Below are 27463 nucleotides of genomic sequence, written 5' to 3' on the forward strand. Positions count from 1 at the left end.
GGAGCTGACTTCTCTAGAGAAGGCTGTCCACAACTTCCAGCCTCCTAGATCCCAGTGGAGCCCTGGGTCCTGGTCTCTCCAAGACTTGAGTCTTCATATTTCCTTTAGATTCTGTGAGCCTCCCACATCCAAAACATCCCCATTTTAACTAAGTCAGCCAAAGTCTATTTCTTTTTCTTGCAAACAAAGAACTCTATTACGGAAGGTGTAGGGTGGTGCCTGGGAATCTGAATGTCGTTCTGATAGAAACAGTATTTTGGCGAATGTGATCTTAGTCCATCATCATTTGACTTATGAGGAAACTGAGGCCCAGAGAGAACAGTGGCTCCACTATGATCCTATAGCATCAGCAGAGAAGGGAGTAATCTGGAAGAAACAGCATCTATCAGATTTCTCCCCACATTCCCTTCTGCTCAAAGACATTTCCCCCAGATTTTCTAGCCAGTTTCAGAGGGTGAAGACTCTACCAGGCGAGAGACAGCTCTTCACTGTTTTCCCCCTCCCTCTCTCTCTCCCTGAAAGAGCTGGGTAGGAAGCAGCAGGGGCACCAGGCCTCAGGATTGGACAGCAGGAAGACCTCACGGAGAGAGGTCAGCACTTGAAAAATTCCTCAAGTCAAAGGGCTTGGGGCTTGGGTGCCACACAAGGCCCTCACTGTGTGCGCACATTGTCTCCCTGATAAAAGGGGCCGGGCCTGGGAAAACGGAGCCTGTCTCCAGGCGACTAGGCAGGCTGCTGGGGAATGCCCAAGGCCCCTCCCCTCCCCCAGGCACCAGGGCCAGGGCCAGGGAGGCAAGGGGGAGGGGCAGGAGTGCCCGGCAGGTGCCCAGAGTGGAAGGGATGAGTCCAGAAGTCCAGAGCCACTCTAGGTGGTGTTGGGTGGCCTGTGTGAGTTGGTGAATGAAGTGAGGAGGAAGGTGGTATTAGGCCTTTCCTTTCTCCCTCTCCCTTCCATCCCTGCATTTCCCCACTGGCAACAGCCAAGGCCTGCCTTGTTCAAGGAGAGGTTTAGGGGTAGAGGAAGTGGTGCGGGTAGATGTAAGAATTCTGTTTCCCAGACCCACATCTCTTCCACAGAGAGGTACGTGTCTCCGTTGTGAGCCCCCCAAGCAAGTCTAGGAGGAGCGGACCAAGCCAGACCCCCATCTTCTCATCCTCATAGGTAGGGTGCCTGCCAGCTTACCAGCATCCAGACACCCCTCCTCCAGGGCTTCTGGAAGACAGCCCTTGAGCCTATCCAGCTGAACTGAGAAGCATGCCAAGTGGCTTCCTTCCCCCTGGCTTCCAGCACCATTATATTCATCAGCAATTAGTAATTGCAATTAATTGTTAATACAGTTACCATTTCAATTCCTGTTATGACAAGCTAAGTCCTGTAGCAGCCCCACCCGAGCCATCATCTCTAATCTTTGCAATGACCGTTCACAAAAGATACAGCATGATCCTTCCTCACAGCTGAGGAATGTGAAGTTCCGGAGGTCAGACTTCCCAAGGTCACGTAAGTGAGAGGGAGAAGGGACCCAGGCAGTCTGCCTTGGGACTGTCTACTAGTTTTTCTCCCTCCCTGCTGGTGACTGACAATCCTCAGTCATTGTCACAGGCAGGGAAAGCTGCTCTCTGAGAATGGGGTCAATAGGGGAGCCTGCTTTGGTTCTCCAACCAGAAAGCAAGGAAGTGCAAAGGCTAGCCTCTCACTGGGCCCGTGTTAGCAGGGCTGAGATGGTGGCAACTCTCATTGCCATCCCCCATAAATAGGTTATCTAGATAAAATACAGGTTACCCAGTTAAATTTGAATTTTGGATAAACAGTGAATAATTCTATATGTATAAGTATATATTTATGGTATAAGTCTATACCAAATATTGCAGGAGGTAAACTGATTTATTATTTACCTAAGTATTAACTGGGGGTCCTATATTTTTATTTGCTGAATCCAGCAACCCTACCCCAAAGCCACTGCTGGTGATGCCAGCTCTGAGTTCAAATACCCCCTGTAGGTGGCACAGTGGGAAGCAGAATGTCCTGGTCACCACGGGGCCAATTAGACCCACTGCAAGGTTTCGAGGGGCCTGCCAAGATGCCCTGTAGTCCTCATGCCTTTAGTCAAAGCAGCCTGAAGCCGTTCAGCCCCCTCAAGTGGAGGCTGGAGACTTTGAGCTACCAGCTGAACAAAGAGGAGGGGGAGCCTTGGGCATAGCAGGGACATCAGGTACTCTTCTTGAATTCCAGGGCAGCTGAGTCTTTTCTGAGAAAGACTCTCCCCAGGGTATCCTTGACCCTGCACTCTCCCATAACAGTAATATCAGCCTTTGGCAAGAGCATCTATTTGTTCATTGATTAAAGCATCCGTGTAGCCTCTCTTACCTTGTGCCAGGTACTGTACTGGCCGCCGGCAACATGGTGTTCAAACAAGGGAGGCCTAAGCCCTACCCTCCTGGGGCTTATGCTCTGGCACAGGACCACAGCACAGGCAAACAAACGAGACAAATGGTACGACGCCTGGGAGGGAGAGCAACAATGGGCTCTCACTGGAGCCTTTAACATTCCTGTGAGCTCAGGGGTTGCTGACAGTGGTGGCATTATGGTTCCCACTTTACAGATAAGGAAACTGAGGCTCAGAAAGGTAAAGCGGCTTGGCCAAGACCACAGAACTGATGAGTGGCAGAGCTGGGACTTCAGTCCCGACCTGCCACCTGCCAGCCCTGAGTTCTCTGCATTTTATCTTCCTTCCCATTTTAACTCTCTTGGGAAACATGTCTGACATGTGTTAGGAAATCACATATTTACTATCAAAACACAGGGGGAAAGAGCAGAATAAAATCCTGCTGGAGCCTTAAAAAGAGGAAAATAGCCCAAAGGCAATTTCTACGAAGGATCTAATTCCCAAACCTGAGATCACGAGTGTCTGGATGGCTACAGGAACCCCTTTTCCTCCTAGCACCTTATCGTTCCAGCTGCCCATGGGGCTCCAGCAGGGTGGGGCTGCCTGGCTTGAGGTGGGGCACTTTCCTCCGAGGGTGAGGTCACCGGGATCCTGTGCTTGGCTGCAGTGCTGTTACATGGAGTCCTGCCACCCTGTCTCCTCCCACTGCTCTCAGACACTGGGCGTGTGCGGGTGTGTACATGTGTGCGCCTCCCGAGCAGGCTCTGTAGGCCAGTGCCCTCACACACAGAAGGAGGGCTCAGGTGGGAGTGGGAAAAATGCCGAGGAACAGGGGTGTCCAGAATGGTCTGAGCTGGATCCCAGATGCCACGGACATCATTTTGATTTTGGGCTCAGAGCCTCAGTTTTCCTTATTTATAAAATGAGAATAGTAAAAGTGCTCCATACAGTCATTGGGAGGACTGAATTAGAAAACTATGAAAACTATTTAGCACAATGTCTGGTGGTGGAAAATACACAAATGTTTGCCACATGACAATGATGAATACATGACCCCATCCCCAAAGAGCTCATAGTTTATTCATTTGTGCTTTCGTTCATTTTTTGACCAAGACTTTTCAGCATCTACCTCTTGCCAAATGCTGAAGTCCTATGCGGGCGTCAGCAGGAGCTGGGGCGTCATCAGAAATGCCTCTTAAGAAGTTAGTCCTGTTCAAGTCTCAGCCTAACCACCTACCTGTTCCTTGTTCTTTGAGCAGATGCATGGTCTCTGTGTTCTGCTTCCTCACCTGTATAATACCCCCTGGGCAACTCAGGAAGTGCCTATGACCAGAGCTGTATTGGCAAATGATTAATAACCAGCTCTGTGAGGAGACTGAAAGCCCTGTTTGGTAGCATTTGCCAGTTTCTGTGGTGTAAATTGTCTCATGTAACTACTGTGACTTTCTATTGGACTGAGTATGAGATGAGAGGGGAAAAAGGGGATTTCAGAATGTCACCAAAGTCACTCTTTAGTTTCACTGTCACCATCCCCACCTGTCACTACCAATAACTCATCACCTCCGAAGTCATTCAATCAACAGACATTTCCTAATTAACTGCTTGCCCTGTTGTAGGCACTGAGATACAAAGACACCATCTGGGAGTGGGTGGGGTAGGGTGGTGGTGGAGACACAAACTATCATACAGCATCTCTTGGTGAATCTAGAAATGCACAAGGTGTTTTAATGGCTATCACCAATCATCATTTAGTAGGACAGTGTAGCCTGATACACTCTAGGCTGTAAGGATAGTAGCAGAGGGGTGTTTCAAACCAAGAATACTTTCTTCATTTCCTCCCCAACAAATAAAAGAAAAAAGAAACATACGGAAGGGTGGAGAATTGAAGGGAAGGTAACAACAGATCATTGTTGAAATGGAATAGCAGACATTCTGGGAACAAGGCCATGGGTGAGGTAAGAGGAGAGGAGGGCCAGAGTTCCACAGGCCACTGGAGGGAGGGGTTGGGGGCAAAGGCTTAGCTGCTTCTATCCTCTCACCTCAACAACCTGCTCCTCAACTTCCTCCAGGTTCTGGAGGTCTTATAGGCAAAACCACGAGCAGGGAGGTACATCCAACCCAAGCCCAATTATGAGCAATCTTTTTTTTGTCATGTTCAATGTTTTGAATCTGAAATCAAACCTGGGGTTCTGGTATATTCTGTGGACAATAATAAAATTTTGTGCCAACTTTCTTTTAAAAATCTCACATAGCAGCCTTACAGTTACCCTCCCATACTGGAAAATAAAGAGTTAAGATTTTATACATAGGTGAGTAAAAACAGAAACCCCTCAACTGTATGTATTATATTGCTGACTCCTAAGGTAAGGTGAGTTTTGGGCCCCAATATGCCCATTAAAAGTTATCCTCATTGGACTAGAGTGGGGACAATGACATATGCTAATTGAACACTGTGTGTTGAGCACCAGGGATATAAAGACGAATAAGACACAGGCCTTGTTTTGGTAGAAAAGACAGCCACCTAACAGCCAATGATAGTACAGTGTGAAATTACTGTAGCACAATGAAATATGCTCTAAGTTACATAAAGGAGATGGTTATTAGCACTGTTGGCAGGGTGAGGTGTATCAAGGAAGACTTCACAAAAGAGGTGACACCTGAGCAGGCTTTTTAAGGATGAATGGAAATTGGACACGTGAACAAGATAGGGAAGGGTATTCCAGGTAGCAGGGAGCAGAATGTGCTAAGGCAAATGTGTTTGAGAACTACAGGTTGTTATTCCTGCAGAATAAATAGTCCAGCAGGAAGTGGAGCTAGAGACAGAATTAGAGGGAGGGAGGCAAGCTGATGACTGAATTTGAACTTGAGGGCAATGACGTAGCAACAGAGCATTATAATAGGACATGCTCAGTGGGAGCAAATTGATCAAGTCTGTGTTTCAAAAAAATGACCCTTTGGTGGTAACATGGAAGGTAACCAGGAGGTCAAGACTGGAGGCCTGAGACCAGTGAGTCTTCTGAAGATTCTAGGCAAAAGAATGAGTAGAAAGGTAGTAGGGCTGAAGAATACTGAGCCTGAAATCCATTTATTTTATTTCTCCTTTCCCTTGTGGTTCTCAAGACTGACTGATCTCCCCTCATCCCAAAGGACAGCACCAACTTGAGTTCAGACCCACTACTGAGCTGGCTCAAAGTTCCCCAAACACCACTGCCCTAGCTAGGCTCACCTCCAGGGCCAACTCCAAAAGGTGGTGGGATCGTACAAAGCTCAGCCATAAGTTGTTTTTCCCAGCAAAGGTGGTTTTGGAGCCCTCTGTTTCTCCTCCAAGGATGAAAAGTCCTTCCCCCCAGGTCACTGGGCAGGTATCAGATAGTCCTTGGGGGGCCCAGGCTTGTTCAGAGTATCGGCAAGCTGGCCTCAACCAAGAGGGGGAGAGTGGGGGTTTCTGCAAACTCCCTCACTACAAGGAAACCTGATTCTGCAGGAAGGCCCAGGACCCCGAATGGGAAAACAGAGGATCTGGGGCTGAGAAGGGAGACAAGGGAGCAGCATTGTTCCTGGTAGGTTCACTCTCAGTCCAGACAGTGGCTATCTCCCCCTTCATTATCATCTCAAAGGGGGGGAAAAAAGAGGCCCTGAGAGCTGGTTTCTCCCCTTCAACAACTTCTTCCTCTCAGGAGACAGTTTGCACAATGGAGGAGGGGCTGGGCGGGGGCCGACCCAGGCAGTCCAGGCTCTGCCAAAGCCACCCAGGACAGTGGGGCTGGCTCGCCACCTGCTGGCCGCTCCTGGTGGCGGGGGACAAGCATCCTTCGAGAACCCTGCAGAGGAGGACTGGGATTCCCAGGCAGCCCTCATGAATCTGGAGAAAGCTGGGAATGTATTGAGATTGAGAGAGGATAGGAAGTTGGAGAAGAATCTGGGATGGAGTCCTGCAGGAAAAGCTGATGTGTCTGCAGGCAGGAAGTCTCTATCACAAATGTCCAATGGATACAGCAGAACCAGGTTCCAGGTAAGCCAATGAGTGTCAGTTTCTCCCTTCTCCCCTTTATTACCCACAGAGGGGCAAGAAAAAGATTGCTGTTTTCGAGACCTAACTAAAGTGTGAGTATAACAGGCATGATTGAAATAGACTGGGAGACATTCCTCTGGCCAGAACTGTGTCCCCCATCAGTATGCACAGCCTAAAATTCACCCATTAGTCATGCCTATGGATTAGAGAGACGGAAGACCAAAGTCAAAATGTAAATGTTACTTGGATGGGTGAAATAGGTGATGGGGATTAAGGAGTGTACTTGTCACGATGAGAACAGAATGATGTATGGAAGTGTTGAATCACTGTATCGGACATCTGAAACTAATATAACTGTATGTTAACTAACTGGAATTTAAATAAAAACTTAAAATAATAATAAATAAATGTTACTTGGGTAAGGCCATTCATTGCATTTCAACCTCATTCACTGTGCCCCTACACTATACTGCTTACCCCATGGACACCAGGAGGACAGAGATTAATAAGACCCAACTTTATCATTCAGGAGCTAACAGGCATGAGTGACTAGTAGAAAACTCTGCACAATGGGATAAATCCTAATCCACTCTGCCCATTACTGAGGGGCTGCCATCAAGATGACTAATGTTGCACAGAAGGTCACAAACAGTCTGCAACAGTAACATACACCTAAGTAGAACCCACTGTCTACCAGATACATCCTAATCACTTTTATATGAACTCAGATTTTAACCCAATTACATACATTAACTCTATAAGGTAGATACTATCTTACTCACATTTAGGTGCAGTAACTTGCAAAAGTCATTCAGCTACTATGGGGTAGAAATGGGATCTGAACCCAGACAGCTTAACTCTGAAGTCTGTGTTCCTCACCATTGTACTGTGCTGTCATTTATCAGCTCAACCTCCATACAGAAAGTAACTTCCCTGACAAACAGGTTTTTAAAATAACCCCCGACTACTGCCATATCATGGCAAACCCTGACTGAGCCAGAGATAACACAGTCAGCAGAGAATGCTCAAAATCAAGGTCAAGCACTGGGTTAAAAAGAAACAGAGGACTGCAAAGGCCATGCAGACCTTTTGATTACTGGGCAGACAGGCAGCAGGATTGTACAGGCAAGAATGCCTGGAAGCAACATCTCTGCACAAATCAACCGCTAAGCTCAGAACCTAAAGATGGTGCTTTTACGTAAGCGCATAAACAGATAAACAAGGCTTCATGGTAACAGGCTTCAGGCAAACAGCAACACCGAAGATAATGCAGACTGGATCAGAACAGAGGCCATACACATGACCATCTTGCTTAAGATGAACTGATTTCTTAGTAGGAGAGTGAAGACTGCTGTCTACACCTGCTGAACATGCTTCCATATTGACTGTACTGAATATGTATTATACACTATAAATATCTCCCATTCCAAAGCACAGGCTCCATCATTCCCAGCCTGAGTTAACGTCTCAAGGAATGAATGTGAGTACACACATGCATGTGAGAACAACAGAGCCTCTGGTATGCTCAGTGAACTGAATGCATTAATTTATTCACCCAAGAAAGATATACTGAGAGCCTATGACGTGGCAGCCTTTGGAGACACATGCATTCAACCTTGCTCTCCAGCCCCATGATCATGTATGGGTCTACTGTCAGAAATGCCCTGGATGGAGTGCTTCCATGTCTCCACATTTTGACTTATTTCCTGGACTGCAAATTCTATGTCTCAAACTAGGACTGATAATACTTATCACCCATCTCTACCAAAAATTTGGTATAGAGTCCTATTCTCTAACTGCCCAGATCCATGTGAACAGGGTCTGTTCACCACTTACCCAACTTGCACTCGAATGGTGCTCAGTAACTACTTGTGGAACAACAGTTGCAATGACCTTGACACATGTGCCTAGTCTCTGCCTCTGGAGAGCTTACCATCTATCAGCATGCCTAACATCGTCTCTGACCACGCTTGGTGTTAAGAGAAGAGGTTCTGGAGCCAGACTGCCAGTACATGGAAGAGCTGGGATACAAACGCAGGCACTCTGGTCCCAAGGGTGTTAGAGAAGGACCATGGGCCTGTGTTGGTTTCTTTTACCCTCATAGCAACCTAATTGAATGGACAGAGAATGGCTGACGCTGAAAGATAGTAAGCAACTTGCCAGAGTTATTTCAGATTTTTTTTAAGTTTTCCATTTTTAGGAAGGTAATATGGCACACATACCATATATTATGTAATACTTCCGGTGAGCTCTGGGCAGCATCCCCACAGCAAACGTATTAAGATGTAAACCAACATTGCTGCAGATCATATGGTCAAGCACAGTGAGTGGTATAATGAAGACTATTACAGTCTCACTTTCCCTCAGACCAGGCTTTGCTGCCAAATGGATTATAAAATATTTTTTAGTTTTCAGAGCTTTTTGGATTTTGGATTTACAGGTAAGGGATTGGGACCTGTAAATGTAAAGCATAAAGCAGGTGCCATGGTGCCTGGCATGCAGTAGCCACATGGTAAAGGTAGTTTCCTTCCCTCGGGCCAGTCTCTGATACCACCAAGCCTCTCAGCTTCCCCCCCATCACCTCTCTGGCCCCTACGTGGAAGCACCTGCAGATTTTGGCTTACCAATCTGTGTGGGCATCATCGATCACCAATAGGATCCTGGGCCTTTGAACAATGGGAGCGGAGGGACCTGGAGGCTCCATCAGCCCTGAGGGGGCTTGTGAGGTCTGCTTCATGGCACTGGAAAAGGAGCTAAAGAGGCTGGATCCTGGAGAGGAGAAGGAGGCTGCCAGGGGCTGGGGGTGCCTCCTTTCCATGGCTGGGGAAGCAGGGGAGCTGGTGGAGCTGTCTGGGCGCTGCAGGTCTGTCATGTAGCCATTAGGCAGGTTGGCCACGAAACTGCTGTCAGAGAGGCGCCGCCGGAGGAAATTCATGGCTATGGATGGGAGAGATGGCTTGTTCCTACTCAGACTTGTCTAGGTGAAGCCCAGAACACAGGCTGCCAGGGAGAGGAGGTGGTGGGATCTTGAGTCAGAAGAGCCAGGGGAATCCTGCACAAGTTGGCTTCAGCTATCTTTGCTAACCTGTGGAAACAAGCCAACACACACATTAGTGGAAATGACCTCCGCCCCTTAAGAGCAAACAGATATGGTACCTTCCTGCTCCACTGTTGGGGGCAATACAAAGTGGGACATCCTTTTGGAAAGGAATTTGGCAACATGTAATTAGAGCATAACCTTTTAACCTACGATTTCATTTTCTGGAATTCTATCCCAAGAAATGAATCTCAGTTACAGAAAAAGCCTCCTGCACAGATATATTTTTCACAGCATTATTTACACTAGCAAAATATTAGAAAGAATTCCAAACTTCAGCCACAAAGTAATAAATAAACTAGAGCACAGTCACTCAGTTGAAAACTTTTGTGGCTATTAAGAGAGGGTATATATAGAGATTTTAGTACCATAGAAAACATTTCATTTGTAATTAAGAAGATCATGCTACAAGTTTATTGGGACAGAACGACTACAACCACATAAAGGATGAAATATCGAAACTTTGGAAAGCAAATACACTGGAATGTTAACCATAATTATACTTGGGTAATGCGATTACATGGCTTTTTTTTTTCTTTTTCTTTCCACCTATCTATATTTTCCAGATTTTCTAAAATATATATTGCTGCGGACTGAATTGTGTCCCCCAAATTCACGTGTTGAAGTCCTTAACTGGAGATGGTGCCTTTGGGAGGTAATGGAAATTAGATGAGGTCATGAGGATGGGGCCCTCATGATGGGATTCGTGGCTTTATAAAATGAGACACTAGTGAGCTTGCTCTCCCTCCACCAGGTGAGGACACAAGGAGAAGGAAGCTGTCTGCAGGCCAGGAAGAGGCCCTCACCAGAAACCAACCATGGTGGGACCCTGATCTCAGCCCTTCCTGAGGCACACACACAGCCTCATAGGCAAACACTCTTCTGATGTCTGTCACCGTATATTAATTTTACCTCTTCTTAAACTTCATATAAATGTAATCATATGTATTAATCTTTTGTGAAGGTGCTTCCTGCTCTCAACAGAGTGGTTTTCAGACTCATCTAGGCTACACGTATCAATAGTCATTCTGCTTTTCAATCGTCGAGTAGCACTCCACTGGATGAATAAACCACAAATTTTTACATCCTCTCCTGTTGATGAGCATTTGAAATGTTTCCAGTTTGAGGGTATTATGAATAGGATTGTTATTATAAGGATTTTTTATTTAAGCATTTTTGTGGGAAAAGGAAAAATGAGTGAGAGAAAGAGAGAGAGTGAAAGGGAGACTTTTCTTCAAGAAAATATCTAGAGGCAAATTTATTGGATCATAGGGTAGAAATATATTTACCTTTATAAGAAACCATCAAAAGGTTTCCCATAGTGGTTGTGTTATTTTGCACATTTCACTTGAGGGTTCTGGTTGCTTTATATCCTTAACAACACTTGGTTGTTATCAGTCTTTAATCTTAGCCATTCCAGTGGATGTAAAATAGTGTCTAATTGTATTTTTAATTTATTTACTCTGATACCAAAGGAGGTTGAGCAATTTCCATGGGTTTACTGGCCATTGATATACCTTCTTTGGTGAAGTGTCTGTTTAAATCTTTGGCCCATTTTTTTTTTTTTTAACAAGTCTGACAATCTCTGCAATGTTTATTTTTTTCCCTCTTTTTATTGTTATGTTAATCACCATACATTACATCATTAGTTTTTGATGTAGTGTTCCATGCTTCATTGTTTGTGCATAACACCTAGTGCTCCATGCTGAACGTGCCCTCTTTAATACCCATCACCAGGCTAACCCATCCCCCCACCCCCCTCCCCTCTAGAACCCTGTTTGTTTTTCAGAGTTCTTTGGCCCATTTTTAAAATGTGGGTTGTTTATATTTTTATTATTGATTTGTATTATTTGACTAGGAGTTCTTTATACATTCTGGATATAAGTCCTTTGTCAGATATGCATGCTGTGAGCATTTTCTCTGTCTTTGGTTTGCCATTTCATGTCCTTCATGAACAGAAGTTTGATAGAATAAAATAACTCTTACGAAAAGTTGTTTACTTGAAATAAAAACATTACAATGAGAATAAAATTTATATTATAGGACGAGACTACACTTCCATATTTTGGTTATTAGGAATATTTTATATGTACATACAAAAATGTATATATACGTACATAAGTACACATATCTATATGTACATATATGAAATCTGTTACATAAATCTGTAGATGTTTTGATAAACAAAAGTTTAAAATTTTATGAAGTCCAAGTTACCAGATTTTTCTTATGATTAGACCTTTCTGTATCTGCTTTTAAAAATCTTTGCCAACCCCAAGATCATGATGATATTGTCTCCTAATCTCTTACAGAAACTGTATAGTTTTAGCTTTTCTATTTAGGTCTATAATTCATCCAAACTTGATTTTTTGAGTGGTGTGAGGTGGGGTTCATTTATCCAGTTTTCCAGCACCATTTATGAAAATATTTTCTTCCCAATGAATTGCTTTGGTGGCTTTCTTGGCACCAATGAATTGTATATGTATGGGTCTATCTCTGGACTCTTTCTTATGCTCCATTGATCTGTTTGTCCTTAGTCTTGATTACTGTGGCTTTACAGAAAGGCCTAAAATCGGACACAATGAGTCCCCCAACTTAGATTTTCTTTCTCAAGATTGTTTAGAGTATTCTAGGTCCTGTTTCCATATGCATTTTAAAATCAACTTGTATGAAAAAGTCTGTTGGGATATGGTTTGGGATTATATAGAATCTACAGCTCAGTTTGGGTAGATATAACATCTCAACACTACTAAATGTTTTATTTTATGAACATGGTAGAGCACTCAACTTACTAACTACAGTTTCTCTCAGAAATGTTTTGTGATTTTCAATATAGAAGTGTTGCACATATTTTGTTAAACTGATTCCTAATATTTCTTCTGTGTTTTTTGGGGGGGGCGCGGGGATGGTATTTTAAAAGACTCTGTTCTCTAAGTTTCATTTTCCATTTGTTTGCTGCTAGTATCATATATTTGTCAATTATTGTCAGTATGTTGACGTGATAAATTCAATTATTGTTTCTAGTGGTTGTTTACAGATTTCCTAAGATTTTCTATTTAAGTAATCACGTCATCTACAAATAGAGATATCTTTACTTCTCCTTTTCCAAACTTAATGCCTTTCCTTTTTTCACCTCTTTTATTACAGTGCCTAGGACCTCCACCACTGAATAGAAATGATGAAAGTAGACACCTACCTTTTCTCAATCTTAGGGGGAAAACGTTCACTATCTCACATTACTAAGATGTTAGTTGTAGGTTTTTGTAAATGTACTTTATCAGACTGAGACAGTTCCCTAGTAGTCTTAGTTGCCCGAGATTTTTATCATGAATGGACGTTGAATTTGCCAAGTGATTTTCAATTGAGAAGAACTATAGTTTTTAAAATCACTTATTTGCTTAATGTGGTGAATCAACTGATTGATTAATTTTCCAATGCTAAACCAAACTTGCATTCCTGAGATAAATTCCACTTGGTTATGGTGAATTACCAGTTTTACATATTGCTGTATTCAATATGATATTTTGTTGAGGATTTTTGCATCCATGTTGATGAAAAATACTGGTCTATAATTTCCTTTCCTGGTAATATCTTTGCTAGATTTTGGTACCAGGGTAATGTTGAGCTCACAGAATATGCTGGGAAATGTTCCTGCCTTTCTCTTTTCTGAAAGAGTTTATGTAATATCGGTACTATCTTTTTTCTTGAATTATTGGAAGAATTCAACAGTGAGGTCATCTGGGGCTGATGTTTTCTTCATGGAAAAGTTTTTAATAATGAACTCAACCTGTTCTATAAATCTATTCATATTCTCTTTCTTATTTCAGTATTTGCAATATGTGATTTCAAGCAATTTGTCCATTCTTAATTGTGAAATCTACTGGCATAAAGTAATTATAATATTTTTTTAAATTATCCTTTCACTTTCTGTAGGATCTGCAGTGGTTTTCCCTGATACTCTTGACACTGGTAATTTGCTGTCTCTCTCTTTTGGATTAATCTGTGTTGCTAGGAATTTACAAATTTTATTAATCTTTTAAAGAACCAATTTGCAGCTTTTCCAATATTCTCCATTGTTTGTTTTCTATTTCACATGTATCTGCTCTTTATTCTCTTTATACTTCCTCTCTTCTCCTTATTTTAGGTTTAAGGGTTTGATTTTTTCCCCCTAGATTCTTAAAATAGAAATGTAAATCATTAATTTTAAACCTTTCATCTCTTCTAATATAAGCATTTAAAGCAATGCATTTCCCTCCATGCACTGCTCTAGCTGCATCTCAGAAACTTGGCATTTCATTATTTTCATTATTGTTCAATTCAAATTATTCTTAATTTCTTTGTGATTTTTTTTCTCATGTATTATTTAAACATCTTTAATTTTCAAATTCCACTACTCTTTCAGATAATTTATTATTGTTGCTTTTAATATTCATTTGTTTGCAATGAACATAGTGTATAAGGCTTTAATCCTTTGACATCTCTGACATTCATTGAAATTAATGTTATGGCTCAGTAGGCTCTATCTTGATGAATGTTCATTTGCACTTGAAAAGAATGGGTATTCTGCAGTTGTTCAGGGTAATGTTCTATAAATATCAATTGGACTGTTGCAAGTCAGGTTCCTCAGCCAGGAAGATGACTCTGCTATGGTGATTTGCAAGCAGGACGTTTATTGGAGAGTGCTCCCAAGATTAACAGCTGTAGGCAAGTATGAAAAGCAGAAATGAATTGAACTGCAATACAGTCTTAACAGAGGCATCAGTCAATCTTATTGAGGAGGGAGCTGGGCATCTCTTTAGGCTTTCCTCATTTTCCAGACACTCTGTTAACCTATAGTCTGTCTGCTGACTTGTCAAACCAATACAGCTGCAGCTTTCCGCTTTGGTTTAGCTGCTCCATGCCATGTGGACTGGGGAATGCTTTCAGGGTAGAGTCACATAAATGTAGATCTCACTTAGTGGGTGTGATTCTCTTCTTTCAAGGGTAAAATCCCCTCCAGATTCTACCTCCTTTTTGTTTCTCTCCAGGAACCTCAAATAGTTTCTTTTAAATATTTTACCCAAAGTTTATAATTATCATCTATGAGAGAATTAGTCCAACACAAGCTACCGAGTTATTACTCAGTCTGAACCTCTTCCATTTTAAACTACTGGATAGAAAAGTTAATAAAATACTAGAGTTGACAGGACTTCAGAGATTATTTAACAACCTTTTCTTTAGGAACTCTGGTCAATCTTACACTGGTGGGAATTCCATACCTGCCGACAAATCACCTCATTTCCTTTGACCAACTCCAATGTTAGTCAAAGGCTCATCCTGCAACTTCTCCCCACTGCAGGTCCCAGTGGAGCTTACAGTGGTAGAGGGAAGCAGATAATAAACAAGTGAACAAATATTCATGGATTGGGGCAAGTGCTAGTGAGGAATACAGAGTGATTTTATAAAGATTAACGTGGGGGTGGGTCAGAGGAGGGCTCTCTGAGGTGAACTTTAAGCTGAGACATGAAAGATGAGGGGAAAGAGAAGTACATATGCAAAGGTCCTAAAGTAGGAAAGAGCTAGGTACATTTGAAGAATAGAAGGAAGGCCAGCTCAACCAGGAAACAAGACAGATTTTTATAAGAAAATGTTTAGAGAAATTGAGGGACAAGATCATGAAGGATCATATTGATAATAATTTTGATTTTAATTCAAGTGTGAATGTAAGCAAGAGATAGACATAATCTAGTCTACCTGGCCACTGAGTGGAAAACAGACTGTAGAGAATGTGGATAGAAGCAACCAGACCAGTTAGGAAGCTGTTGCAGTCATTTGGATCCTTAGGTATGAAAGAAGAGAGTTGGATTATGTGATTTGCAAGGTATTTTCCTATTCTGTGGGTCACTCATTTCTTGTGCCATTGGACACTGGATATCTCTTCAGTGCCAAATATAATCTGATACTGAGACAAAGTGGGAATGAGAGGGATTCTGGGAGGAAAAGAAGGGCAGGAAGTCTCTCTCTGGGACAGAATGGAGTAGGCCAGGGTAGTACTCAGTCCTATGCTGCCCCACAAATGGCCACTAGAGGGCAGGAGTGGCCACACAAGAAAAGAAAAATAAAATAAAAAAAAAAACAAACCCAAAACTTTGCAAGCTTATTTCTTGGAGGCTGCGGCCAGAATGAAGACTTTACTGAGAAGGGTAAAAAAAGGTTGAAGACTTCTCAGAATTGTTGGTTGAGCCACAAGACAGAAGTAAGGCACAAGTTTTTCATAAAAGTGGGAAAGAGGGGGCACTAGGGTGGCTAAGAAGGCGCGCCAGGGTGGCTCAGTCAGTTAAGCATCCAACTCTTGATTTCGGCTTGGGTCATGATCTTGGAGTTGTGAGATGAGCCCTGTGTCAGGCTCCCCACTCAGCAGGTAGTCTGCTTGAGATTTTCTCTCTCTACCTCCCCCTGCCCCCCACCCGCTTGTACTCTCTAAATAAATAAATAAATCAAATCTTTAAAAAAAAAAAGTGGGAAAGACTCCATAAGAATGAGAGCTGCCCCACAATAGTAACACTGGCTACTTTAGGAAAAGATGAGCAACTGATCAGCCTACACAGGAGAGTGAACATCTCTGCTCGGATGTCTCAGAGACACCCCAGATTCACTTCCTTGCTCATTCTCAAATGAGTTTATGCACTTGGGCCCCCCCACTTCCTCCCTATCCTGTCCACTATCTGTCCACTCACTCAGGCCGAAACTGGACTCTCATACTTCGCTCCTTCTTTTTCACCATTTCAGCCACTCAGTCATCAGGCCCTGTCAATGCTCTCTCCCAGCATCTTTAATATCCTCTACTCCTCTCCATCATTCCTACCATCGACTTGGTTCACATGCTGATAAATTTAAAAATGAGACAAAGACCTTAACAGACATCTCACCAACAAAGATAAGACAGATGGCAAATAAATATATGAAAAGATGGTCCACATGGAATGTCACCAGGAAAATGCAAATTAAAAGAACAACAAGATACTACTATACACCTATTAGAATGGAACACTGACGACACCAAATGTGGGTGAGGATGTGGAGCAACAGATGGCTGATGGGAATGCAAAATGATAAAGCCACTCTGGAAGACAGTATGATGGTTTCTTATGAAACTAAACATACTCTTACCATACTATCCAGCAATCATGCTCCTTGGTATTTACTCAGTGGAGCTGAAAACTTATGACCACGCAAAACCCCACCAATCTTGCTTATATTAGCATGTTTACTCATAATTGCCAAAACTTAGAAGCAACCAAGATGTCCTTCAGTAGTGAATGAACAAATCAACTGTGGTAATCCAGACAATGGAATATTATTCAGTGGAAAAAAGAAATGAGCTATCAAGCTATGCAAAGACATGGAAAACCTTACATGTGCATTACTAAGTGAAAGAAGCAAGTTTGAAACACTACATACAGTATAATTGTAATTATAACTATATTATATTCTAGAAAAGGCAAAATTATGAAGACAGTAAAATGATCAGTGGTTGCCTGGAGTTGCTGGGGCTAGGGGGTGGGTACTGAATAGGCAGAGCACAGAGGATTTCTAGAACAGCATAAATATTCTGTGTGATACCATACTGATGGATACATGTTACTATACATTTGTCCAATCCCACAGAATATACAACACCAAGAGTGAACCATAAAGTAAACTACAGACTTGGGGTGATTATGATTTGTCAATGTAGATTCATCAATTATAACAAACGTACCACTCAGGTGGGGAAGTTGATGGCAGGGAAGGCTAGGCGTGTGTGCGAGTAGGGGACATATAATAAATCTCTGTACCTTCCCCTTAGTTTGTTGTGAACCTTAAGCTAAAAAAAAAAAATAAATAATGCCTTTCTGAAAAAAAAAAAAAAAAGGGGGTGGGTTCTTAAGTGCAAGACCTCTACCAAATCCAGCTAAAGACTATCATGGTCTCAGCATTCTGGCCCTGGAAACAGCAGGACAGAGGGAGTAAGCCTGAAGGTTAAGCCCACGGACCCTGGGGCCAGATGGCCTGTGTTCTAATCACAGCTCTGCTACCTACTACCTACATGGCCTCAGGTAGATTTCTTAACCTCTCTGTGCCTCAGTTTTCTCACCTGTAAGGTGGGGACAGTCTAATTGTATCTAGAACAAATCTAGAATATATCTAGAATAGGGCTGGCATACGATGAGCAATCTGTATTAGCTGCTGTTATTATTCTGATTGTTGTTTATTTTTAAATTTTATTATGTTATGTTAATCACCATACATTACATCATTAGTTTTTGATGTAGTGTTCCATGATTCATTGTTTGCATATAACACCCAGTGCTCCATTCAATACGTGCCCTTTTTAATACCCATCACCAGGCTAACCCATCCCCCTTTAGACAGTGTGCATGTCCCATTGCCTGAAGGTCTAAACAGTGTGGTCAGCATTAGTTGGGGAGACAATGCGGCAGGGACTGCAGTATTTACATGAGAACTGGCTTTGGAAAGGATCTGCCTTTGAGACCCAGCTCTGCCTCTTGCAGCTGAGTAACCTCCAGGCTACAGGTTCTTAATCTGCAAAGCAGAGATAGAAATCCCTGCCCTTCCTACTTCACAGGTCTTGGAGTAGACCAAAAGGAAATGTATTAAGTTGCTTTTCAAAATATTTACTTTTTAAGCTAACAGAGTAAAACAAACTTTTTAGTGTAGAGTTCTATGAATTTTAACACATTTATGTAACCACCCCCACAACCAGGGTACAGAACAGTTCCATCACCCCACATGGAATTGCTTTTTCATCTTTAAAGTGCTCTGCAAATGTCAATGGCATAATGTTTCACAGGCTATTACCTGGATCTCCTACAATGGGACGTTAGCTAAGGAACATTCGAGGCCCGGCACATATCGTAGAAAATAAAGGAAGATAAATTTCAACGATTGAACTTCCTGCTCACCAGTTGCCTTTGCCCTGGCTGTTCCTCCACCTGGAACACTCTTTCTACAGAAACCTGCATGGCTCACCCCCTCATGTCATTCAGATCTTTGCTCAAATGTCACCTTCTCAGTGAGGCCTCCTCCTGACCACCCAATGTTAAACCGTCTGGTACTTTGGATCTCTCCTTCCCCATTCCACTTGTTTTTTCCATAGCATGCATTGCCTTCCATAAAACTATATACTTACTGGGGCACTTGGGTGGCTCGGCCAGTTAAGTGGCCTGCTTTTGATTTCGGCTCAGGTCATGATCTCATGGTTGTGAGATCGAGCCCTGTGTCAGGCTCCTCACTCAGTGGGGAGTCTGCTTGAGATCCTCTCCCTCCCTCTGTCCCTCCCCACCCCCACATGTGCGCTCTCTCTCTCAAATAAGTAAATCTTAAAAAAAAAACTATATACTTATTTATTTTGCTTATTGTTGATTCTCTGCTCCCTCTAATAGAAAGTCCCCAAGAACAGAGATTATTGTCTGATTTGTTCACTGCTGTATCCCAAGGACTTAGAAAAGCACCTAGCATGTAGTAGGGATCAATAAATACTTGTTGCGGGAATCTGTTTAAAATAACATGAATGAAATTAAACCACACTCACCTTTTGCTTGTAAAGACTAAAAGTGTGATTATATACAAGAAAAGAAGCTTTCACAGCATCTGACACATAAGCCTAAGCTGAACCACAACTGGAATAATGCAAAGAAATATCTGATCTAATTTTTAGTGCGCTCTTTCCTCATGTGAGTAAAAGTCTCATAAATTCTCTCTCCATCTTCTGTTCGGCGAATGCTGAAAGATTTTCTTCTTCCTTCCCCATTAGGAACAAGCATTTGAGTAATTAAGAGCTGCTAAAACCCTTTATGCATGAGCAGGAAGTTTAAAAATTCATGGAGACAACATGGGCATGGCTTCATCAATATACTGATGAGCATGGGCAGCGTGGGAGCCTAGGGTCAGCCTGAGAATCCAGAGGCTGTGCCACTCAAGTTGCAAAGCTAAGAGACACTTAATTACCTGAAGAAAGGTCAAACCTGCATCTGCCAAGGGAGCAGCTCCATCTCCACATACAGACAGACCTGCGGGGTTTTTCATCTGCAGAGCTCTGTTCCAGCCACATCTACATGAAAGTGTGTGCTGTCTTTGATGAGTTCCAATCCACTCACACAGGCCTTGATCTCCTGTGAGTGGCAACACTCTATTTCCCACAGATGGGACATTGTGAGTCCCCAGCCAAGGAGGATTTGTGGCTGAGAGAGGCTTCTGCACCAGTAACTCCCTCCCCTTGTTGGAGAGCACCCTGGGGTGTCAGGAAATTTTATGGGAGAGAGTCTCCTAGGGATCAAGAGAAGTGAGAGTCTTCCATTTATCTGAGACCACCCACCCCAATTCAAAATATATTCAAATAGGTAAATGCCAAAAGAGGGTCACAAAAAAATATGCATGTACATGAGCATTTACATCAAACAAATTCAAGTTTTTGACCTAAAATTATAAAGCAACTATAACTGTTACCTACAAAATAACCACAGGATTTATTTACAGACAGCATTTATAAAGCTTTCCAGGCAGCACCAGGTAGGATTGGGACACAAGCTTAGTGTTACCTGACAATCACACTGGCTTGTCTCTGACTGATCCAGACCTTCATCTGAGGGTCATGTCAAAAATCTAAAAAGAGGCTCTTGATCACCTGAGGTCTGGAGGTAAATGGCCATCTTGGGCCCCCTCTGTGATTGCTGCCCATGATGGGCCCTTAAGATAAATAAAGGTGATTTTTAGCAATGTTACCTTACTACAAAATAAATCATATGCGGTTTGGGGGTAGGTTTCACAATATCATTTCCAGGGATTTTCATTCTAAACTAGGGCCAGAGAGGTACCTACCCACTTTGGTGATCGTCTAGAATGCAGGCCCCTCTGGGCAAGCCCCACTCCCAAGGGTGAGCAGCTCTGCTTCCATCACCACTTCATATTCACGTCAGTTAGGCTCAACCCCCAAAGATACCTCCCTAGTTCTCCTTCTGCTGCTTCTCCAATGCTCCATGGATTCTGTCTTTAAATGACTCTGGCATCCAATCTCGTCTCTCTCCTCCCTGCAGGGCCGGGCCACACTCATTTCTCTTGGGTGCAAGTGTGACACCTGAAAACCTGCTTCCACTTTCAGTCCCCTGTCTACATAGAAGCCAACTGACCTCTTGGGCACTTAGTCTAGACATGATCACGTCACTTCCTGCAGAAAATTCTTCTGTAGTTGCCATGGCCTCCAAGATAAGGTCATTCACATTCAGGCTGGAAACTCCAGCCCTCTCACCTCCAGCTTGGATCAGACCACTCCTGCCCAACCCCACCCTCCTCCTTTCCTTTCTCTGGCTCAATCTTACCTGTTAACTCACTCTTCAGGATGCCTTCCCTGATCCTTTGCTCCCCATGTGCTAACCACAGGGCTCCCTGAACATGGGAGGTCCTTTCTCAAGGACAGCTCTTCCACATGCAGTGACCTCTGCCTGGCACAGCCTTCTCTGCACATCATGGTTAAGTGTCCCCTTCCTTCAGCACTCACCTCACTCATTCGGGACGGCCTTCCTGACCACCCCCAGCACCCTCCAGGCTGGGTAAGGGGGTGGTTCCAGTGTTTTTGGAAACCGCTCTTGGGTTTCTTTCCATCAGAGGCTGATTGCTCTGTTGGTTTACAAATCTCAAACTCCATTATGCACCCATATCACCTGGAACTCCTAACAACACAAATTCCCAGGCTTTACCCTCAGAGGCTCTGATTTTGCAGGCTAGAAAAATGGCCCAGAATGTGCATTTAACAAGCTCTCCAAATGATCCAAATGATTTGCTGCAGCTGGTGTATGTGCCACATTTTAGGAAATACTCCTGTCGACCAGAATCTCCAAAATGGGAAGTACATCCCCTAGGGCTTTTCAAAATGATGCACTGGAGTAGAGGAAAAAAATTATTTGAACTTTTTATTTCCAAATTTTCAATCTAAATTCTTTTTGTGTGTACATTTTACAGTTATAGTATATTAGTAAAGTATTCATGATTTATACACAGATGAACACACTTACGTTGGGGTGGGTAATTTTATAGTTTGAATTATTAGTTACAATTCTGTACTCCTCCCAGAATCTTTACGGTTTGTCAAGTGACTTTGCAGTTCTTTCCACTACAAGCTGAGTGACTCCCTTGCCCACTGACTTTGGGCTCGGCCATGTGACTAGTTTTGGCTGATGTGATAGTACACCAGTTCTGAGCCACAGACCTAAGAGACATCATGTGCTTCCACTTGCCCTCTGGTACCTCTGCCAATGTCCTGAGAACATGTCCCATGGATCCAAGGAGGAATAGAGACACTTGGAGAAGAACTAGACTCAAGCAGGACCTTAAAGCCACCCAGATGAGCCCAACCAAGATCAATCAGCTCCCAGTCAACTGGGAGCAAAAATCATTTTCTCTCTTTTTTTTTTAAAGATTTTATTTATTTATTCAACAGAGAGAGACACAGCGAGAGAGGGAACACAAGCAGGGGGAGTGGGAGAGGGAGAAGCAGGCCTCCCGCTGAGCAGGGAGCCCGATGCGGAGCTCGATCCCAGGACCCTGGGATCATGACCTGAGCCGAAGGCAGACGCTTAACGACTGAGCCACCCAGGTGCCCATAACTCACTTTTCTAAAACCAACTATGAGGGCTGGGGCTTCTCAGGTCCCCAGATCACCTTTTCTGTCAGTCATATGCAGAGCTTGTCCAAGGGTACCCCAGGCTCCTGTATAAACCTGAGGTCAACATACCACTGCCTATTACCCCTAACATTAAATCTCTGAGTGACCCAAGGGCTGACCTTGCTTAGGCTGTTTTCTTTTCTGTGATCAGTTGGGCTCTCCCATTCACCAGCTGCCAGTAATCCAATAAGACTGCAGTATCCAATCTCTGTCTTGAATCCATGCCTGGGGTCCTGGAGCTCTCCTTCAAGGACAGGCCCCGCTGGGGTCGTGTTCCCCCAGGGGGATCCAATTCCCAACTCCTGGGAGAGCACCTGCAACTCCTAGAGCTATGGCTGCCATGCCCATCTACCTGCATGGAAACCCAAGTGCTAGCCACTTCCAGGCTCAGAGCTGTGAATGCTCTGCTCTCTCAATCCCTGCCAGTGAAAACCCAGAAAGCCCCTCTGTCCTGATTTTGTTGAGAAAACCTGGCTATTGTATACAATGGGAAAACTTAGTATCCAAGGGAACATCCAAGTCTCTGGACACATCACTGTGGGTCTGTGTTCCCCAGTGCCCATGCCCTTGGAGCGGCACCTGCCGAAAGGTTCTCTTGCCCACACCTTGCTCTGCAGCAACAGGCCAGGAAACAGAACGGTTGCATTATCTCTATATGAAGTCAGGAAGTTCTGAGGTTTGGGTATGCTAGTGGGTGCAGAGTGTGGCTGGGAACAGGAGAATGCAGTGGGGGACCCTTGATGAGTCCCTCAGCAGAGCTGCTGGTGCCTCATCCTGCATGTGGGCCTGCTCAGAAAATGCAAGTTGGGCAGCATCAGGTCCATCTTTTTTGTCTTTGTCCCATTTACAAAGTGTGCTTCCAAGAGGCTCCTTCTTAGAATCTGGGCTTTCTTTCCTCCCCTCTTCCCTCTATCTCTTCCTCCTTCCTTCTTTCTTTTCTTCCTTTCTAATTCTTTTTTTTTTTTTTTTAAGATTTTATTTATTTATTTATTTGAGAGAGAGAGAGAGAGAGAAACAGCATGAGAGGGGATAGGGTCAGAGGGAGAAGCAGGCTCCCCGCTGAGCCGGGAGCCCAACGCGGGACTCGATCCCAGGACTCCGGGATCATGACCTGAGCCGAAGGCAGTCGCCTAACCAACTGAGCCACCCAGGCGCCCCCTTTCTAATTCTTTATCTTCCATTTATCCATTAAATCAGTTGATACTATTTCTTTAGTCCATACAGAACTCCCTTCTTTAAGGTTTGCAATGTAAAACTAACTGCTATCATTAGCATCTATGAAATGCTAAACACTGTGCTATCATGAGCAGGATATATAGATATATCTCAGGAAGTGCCATCACCCCCACTTTACAGAGGAAGAAACTGAGGGCCAGAGATGATAAGTAACTTACATAGTCACTCAACTTGTAAATCATCGTTACAGTTCTGTCAGGCATTGTTGTAAGCACCAGACACATATTAACTCAGGCCACCCTTCCTCTAGCTTCACGAGGTAGGTGTGCTATTAGATGACCCACACATTATAGTTGTGGACACTGAGGCCCAAAGCTACCCTGCTAAGTGGCAGAGCTTCAATTCAAACCTAGGCAACCAGGCTCCAGTGGGCATGATCCTAATTACGAGGCAGCATTGCCCCTCCTTGGTATTAGGATTCAAACCCAGGGCTTTCTGGGGCCAGGGCCTATTGATTTTCTCTCACATCATGGTACCTTGGGCCTCCGTGAGCCTGGTATCTGGCTTCTTGGGTGCCATAAACATAGCTTAGCTCTACAGAGCTGCTCAGAGTTCCTGGTCATCTACAACATGGCCCCCACACAACGGTTTCACATCTCCGTTCCCTCTGCCTGGCATGACCTTCCCTTTGCTCCCCTATGTTCCTTAGCTGGTTACTTCTGATGCAGCTCATGCCCTTCTCCCTTAGGGAGGCCTCCCTGACTACTCTCACCAACCAACTGAGATTAAGAGAGCTGTTCTGTGTCCCTGCAAAGCCCTGTGCACACCTGTCCCTGTGGTTTTGGGGGAGGGACCATGTCTGGCTGTGGACTCACTGAGTTGGAGATAGTAGCAGGCACAGCTGGGAACCCAGAGTCGAGGAGAGATGCCAGCATTGCCAAGGTCCAGAAACCAGACATGGTGTTTCCTTCTGTCAGATCAGAAAACACACAGAGCCAAGTAAGTAACCTTCTTCCTAGAGACACAGGAGACCCCTGAGAGGCTCACTCGGGCAAAGGAAGGACTGAAATGAGAGGAAACACAAGTTTTACCTGGAACATCTGAAGGAAGCTACTGACGGGTGAGAGAGAAAGAGACAGAGAGAGACACAGAGAGACACAAACACATACAGACACAAAGAGAGACAGGGAGAGATAGACACAGAGGCATACAGAGAGAGACAGGGAGGCAGAGAAGGACATAGAGAGACACACAGAGAGACAGAGACAGAGAGAGAGACACAGAGACACAGAGAGACAGGGAGAAATAGAGAAATGCAGAGAGGGAGGGATAGAGACAGAGAGACAAAGAGACAGAGAGAAAGTGAGGCAGGGAAACAGACAGAGAAGGACATAGAGAGGGACAGAGAAAGATAGAGACAGAGAAAGCGAAAGAGACAGAAGTATAGAAAGAGAGAGAGAGACGGGGAGAGAGAGCACAGCCCTGCGGAGACCAGGCTGAGTACTGCACATCCAATCCTATCACCTTCAGGTGTCCGCAGCCTCCTGCCCAAGCTTGGCAGGGCAGATGGCCAGCCTGGCGGTGCTTCTGGCAGGCAGGTGCCGCCCTAATGAGTAATTTAGCAAGTTTACTCCGGAGAGCAGCAAAAGCACGCTATTAGGCATCTTAAATTTATCACGTCCCAAACAGAACTCCATTCCCTGCCATCTCCCCCACCCCAAACTGCCCTCTTTTCATCTTCCCAGCTCAGTAAATACCACACTTGGTTGTTTAAGACAGAAATGTGGGGAGATCCCACGATTCTTCCCTCTCCAGCTGTCCCCCACATGCCATCATCAACCCTCCTCCCTAACACAGCCTCGGAGTACATCTACTTCTTCCAACTCCACGGCCACCACCAGGGTCCGAGCCACTGTCATCCTCACCTGGACCAACAAGTAAGTTCCCGTCTGCCCTCCCTGCCCCCCGCACCTGCTCCCCGGCCATGACTCCCACCCTTCAGTGGTACCCACTGTGGTTTGGATGGCACTCAAGCTTCTTTCACAGCCTGACCGGGGTGGGGGGAACACACATCATCCGGACTCCCTTCCCTTCACTCATTTTCTACATCCAAACTGAACTGGTCCTTCTATTTCTCAAACAAGCTGACCTCACTCTCCAGCATCCCTGCCCCACTGCCCTCAGGCCTCAGCACTTGCTCTTCCCTCTGCGAGAATGTTCTTCCGTCTTCCCCTTGCTGCCTCCTTGTCATTCAGGTCCACCTCCAATGTCACTTCCTCAGCACCTGTCCCTGACCACTCCATTTAACATTGACCCTAGTGCCCTTCACCAACTACAGTAGCCCCCCTTATCCCCAGGGGGTGGGGGCTATGTTCCCAGACACCCCATGGGTGCCTGAAACCGCGGATGGTACCAAACCCTCTCTATGCTGTTTTCTTCCTATGAGAAAGTTTAATTTATATCTTAGGCACTGTAAGAGATTAGCAACAATAGCTAATAATGAAACAGAATAATTATTATCATATACCGTAATAACAGTTATATTAATGTGGTCTCTCCCTCAGAATATCTCGTTGTGCTGTACTCACCCTTCTCGTGATGATATGAGATGGTAAAATGCCTACGTGATGAGATGAAGTGTGGGGGATGACGTGGGTACGGGGACGCAGCATAAAGGCTGCTATGACCTTCTGACGCTACCTCAGGGGACCATCTGCTTCCAGATGGAGGTCGACCACAGGTAGCTGAACCTGCGGGAAATGAAAACGTGGATAAGGGGGGCTGACTGTGCATCTTCTTCCATTATCCTGCAGCATTTTCCTTATATTAAGAGTGGTGCACTTCCTGCCAGATTCCCCCGTGACCCTGCCCGCTCCATCCTTATCCAGGCACCGAGCATGGCACTTGGACACGGGACTGGCACACTGGGCACTCGGGAAGCATCTGGTGAAGAACTCTGGCATTCCGGGGGGAGGGGGTGTGGGCTGTGTCCTGGCAGAGACAGTTACCTGGAGGGGCTGGACGTGGAGGGCGCCCCTGTGAAACACACAGAACTGTGCAGTGTGGCTGTCCTGCTCCCACGACTTTGTTGCCTGATAGGGAGACAACGCACACAAGGACGTGACTTGTCCAGGGTCACTCCGTGAAGCAGAGGCCACGCCAGGCCCAGAACACAGGTCTCCTGAGTCTTCAGCTGGTGTTTTTTTTCTGACTCCAAAATTACCACAATTAAAATACAAGATTCTCTGGATGTCAGTGCACAGTTGCTAGTCATTCGCTTCACTCTCTCCAGACAGAGAGCACTTTTCTCTTCAAAAGCAGAAAGTAATAGCCAGCAAGTGGCCCATGCTTACTAGCACTGAGCTCATGACAAGTATCATTTCATTAATCCTCACAGAACCCTGTGAAGCAAATACTACCATTAACCCCATTTTACAGATGAGAAACTGAAGCTGAAGGGGGTAAGGCAACCTGCAGAACATCATGTACCAGCTAAGTGGCAAAATTCAATCTTGCCTCTACATCAGTCTAGTCCGTCTCCAGATGCAGCCCTTCAACCACTGTGCCACCCTGGCTTGCTGGCCCAGCTCCCCCCAACTCTGCTGGTGCTAAACATCAGGGAGATACTCCCTGTAAGCTGACACCTCCTGGCAGCCCGTGACAGACTCTGCAGTGCCCTTCACCTCAGAGCGCCCGAACCCAGGCACTGGTTCAGAAGGTTCTGGGAACAGCTCAGTTATGTGGGCTCAGCTGCAATTATGGGGACACAGCTCCCTCTTGTAGGTTAGGAAAGCTGGCAGCCTTGCCCCCTGTGCAAAGGGGCAGGTGTGGGCGAGGCTAGCATACATATTTCCACTAAAGGAGGGGGGTGGCGACCACCACCACTGGCCCACTGTGTGACCTTCACAAGAGTGATGATGATGAGGACAATAACACTAATAACAGTAATAACAGCACCTAATATTTGTATAATGTTTCCTATGTGCTAGGTAGTGTTTTAAGCCCTGTTCCTATATTAAACCAATTAGTCCTAACAGTAATCCTTTGCTGTTATCCACTTTACATACAGAGGAAACTGAGGCCCAGAAAGGCAG

General features: G+C 44.6%; 1 protein-coding gene across 2 annotated transcripts in view; it reads right to left on the reverse strand.

Annotated features, from left to right (window-relative positions):
- The window catches only part of SYN3 (synapsin III), a 445565-nt gene that overhangs the window by 401353 nt on the left and 16749 nt on the right, over positions 1 to 27463 (reverse strand). For both annotated transcript variants that reach the window (XM_081822362.1, XM_081822363.1), the window contains exon 2: positions 9021 to 9481. In XM_081822362.1, coding sequence (XP_081678488.1) covers positions 9021 to 9331 — 311 coding nt within the window. In that variant the 5' untranslated portion in view covers positions 9332 to 9481. The remainder of the gene's footprint in view (positions 1 to 9020; positions 9482 to 27463) is intronic.

This window comes from Leptonychotes weddellii, chromosome 5 (assembly GCF_054177405.1).
Source record: "Leptonychotes weddellii isolate Sample4059 chromosome 5, ASM5417740v2, whole genome shotgun sequence".
NCBI classification, from domain to species: Eukaryota; Metazoa; Chordata; class Mammalia; order Carnivora; family Phocidae; genus Leptonychotes; species Leptonychotes weddellii.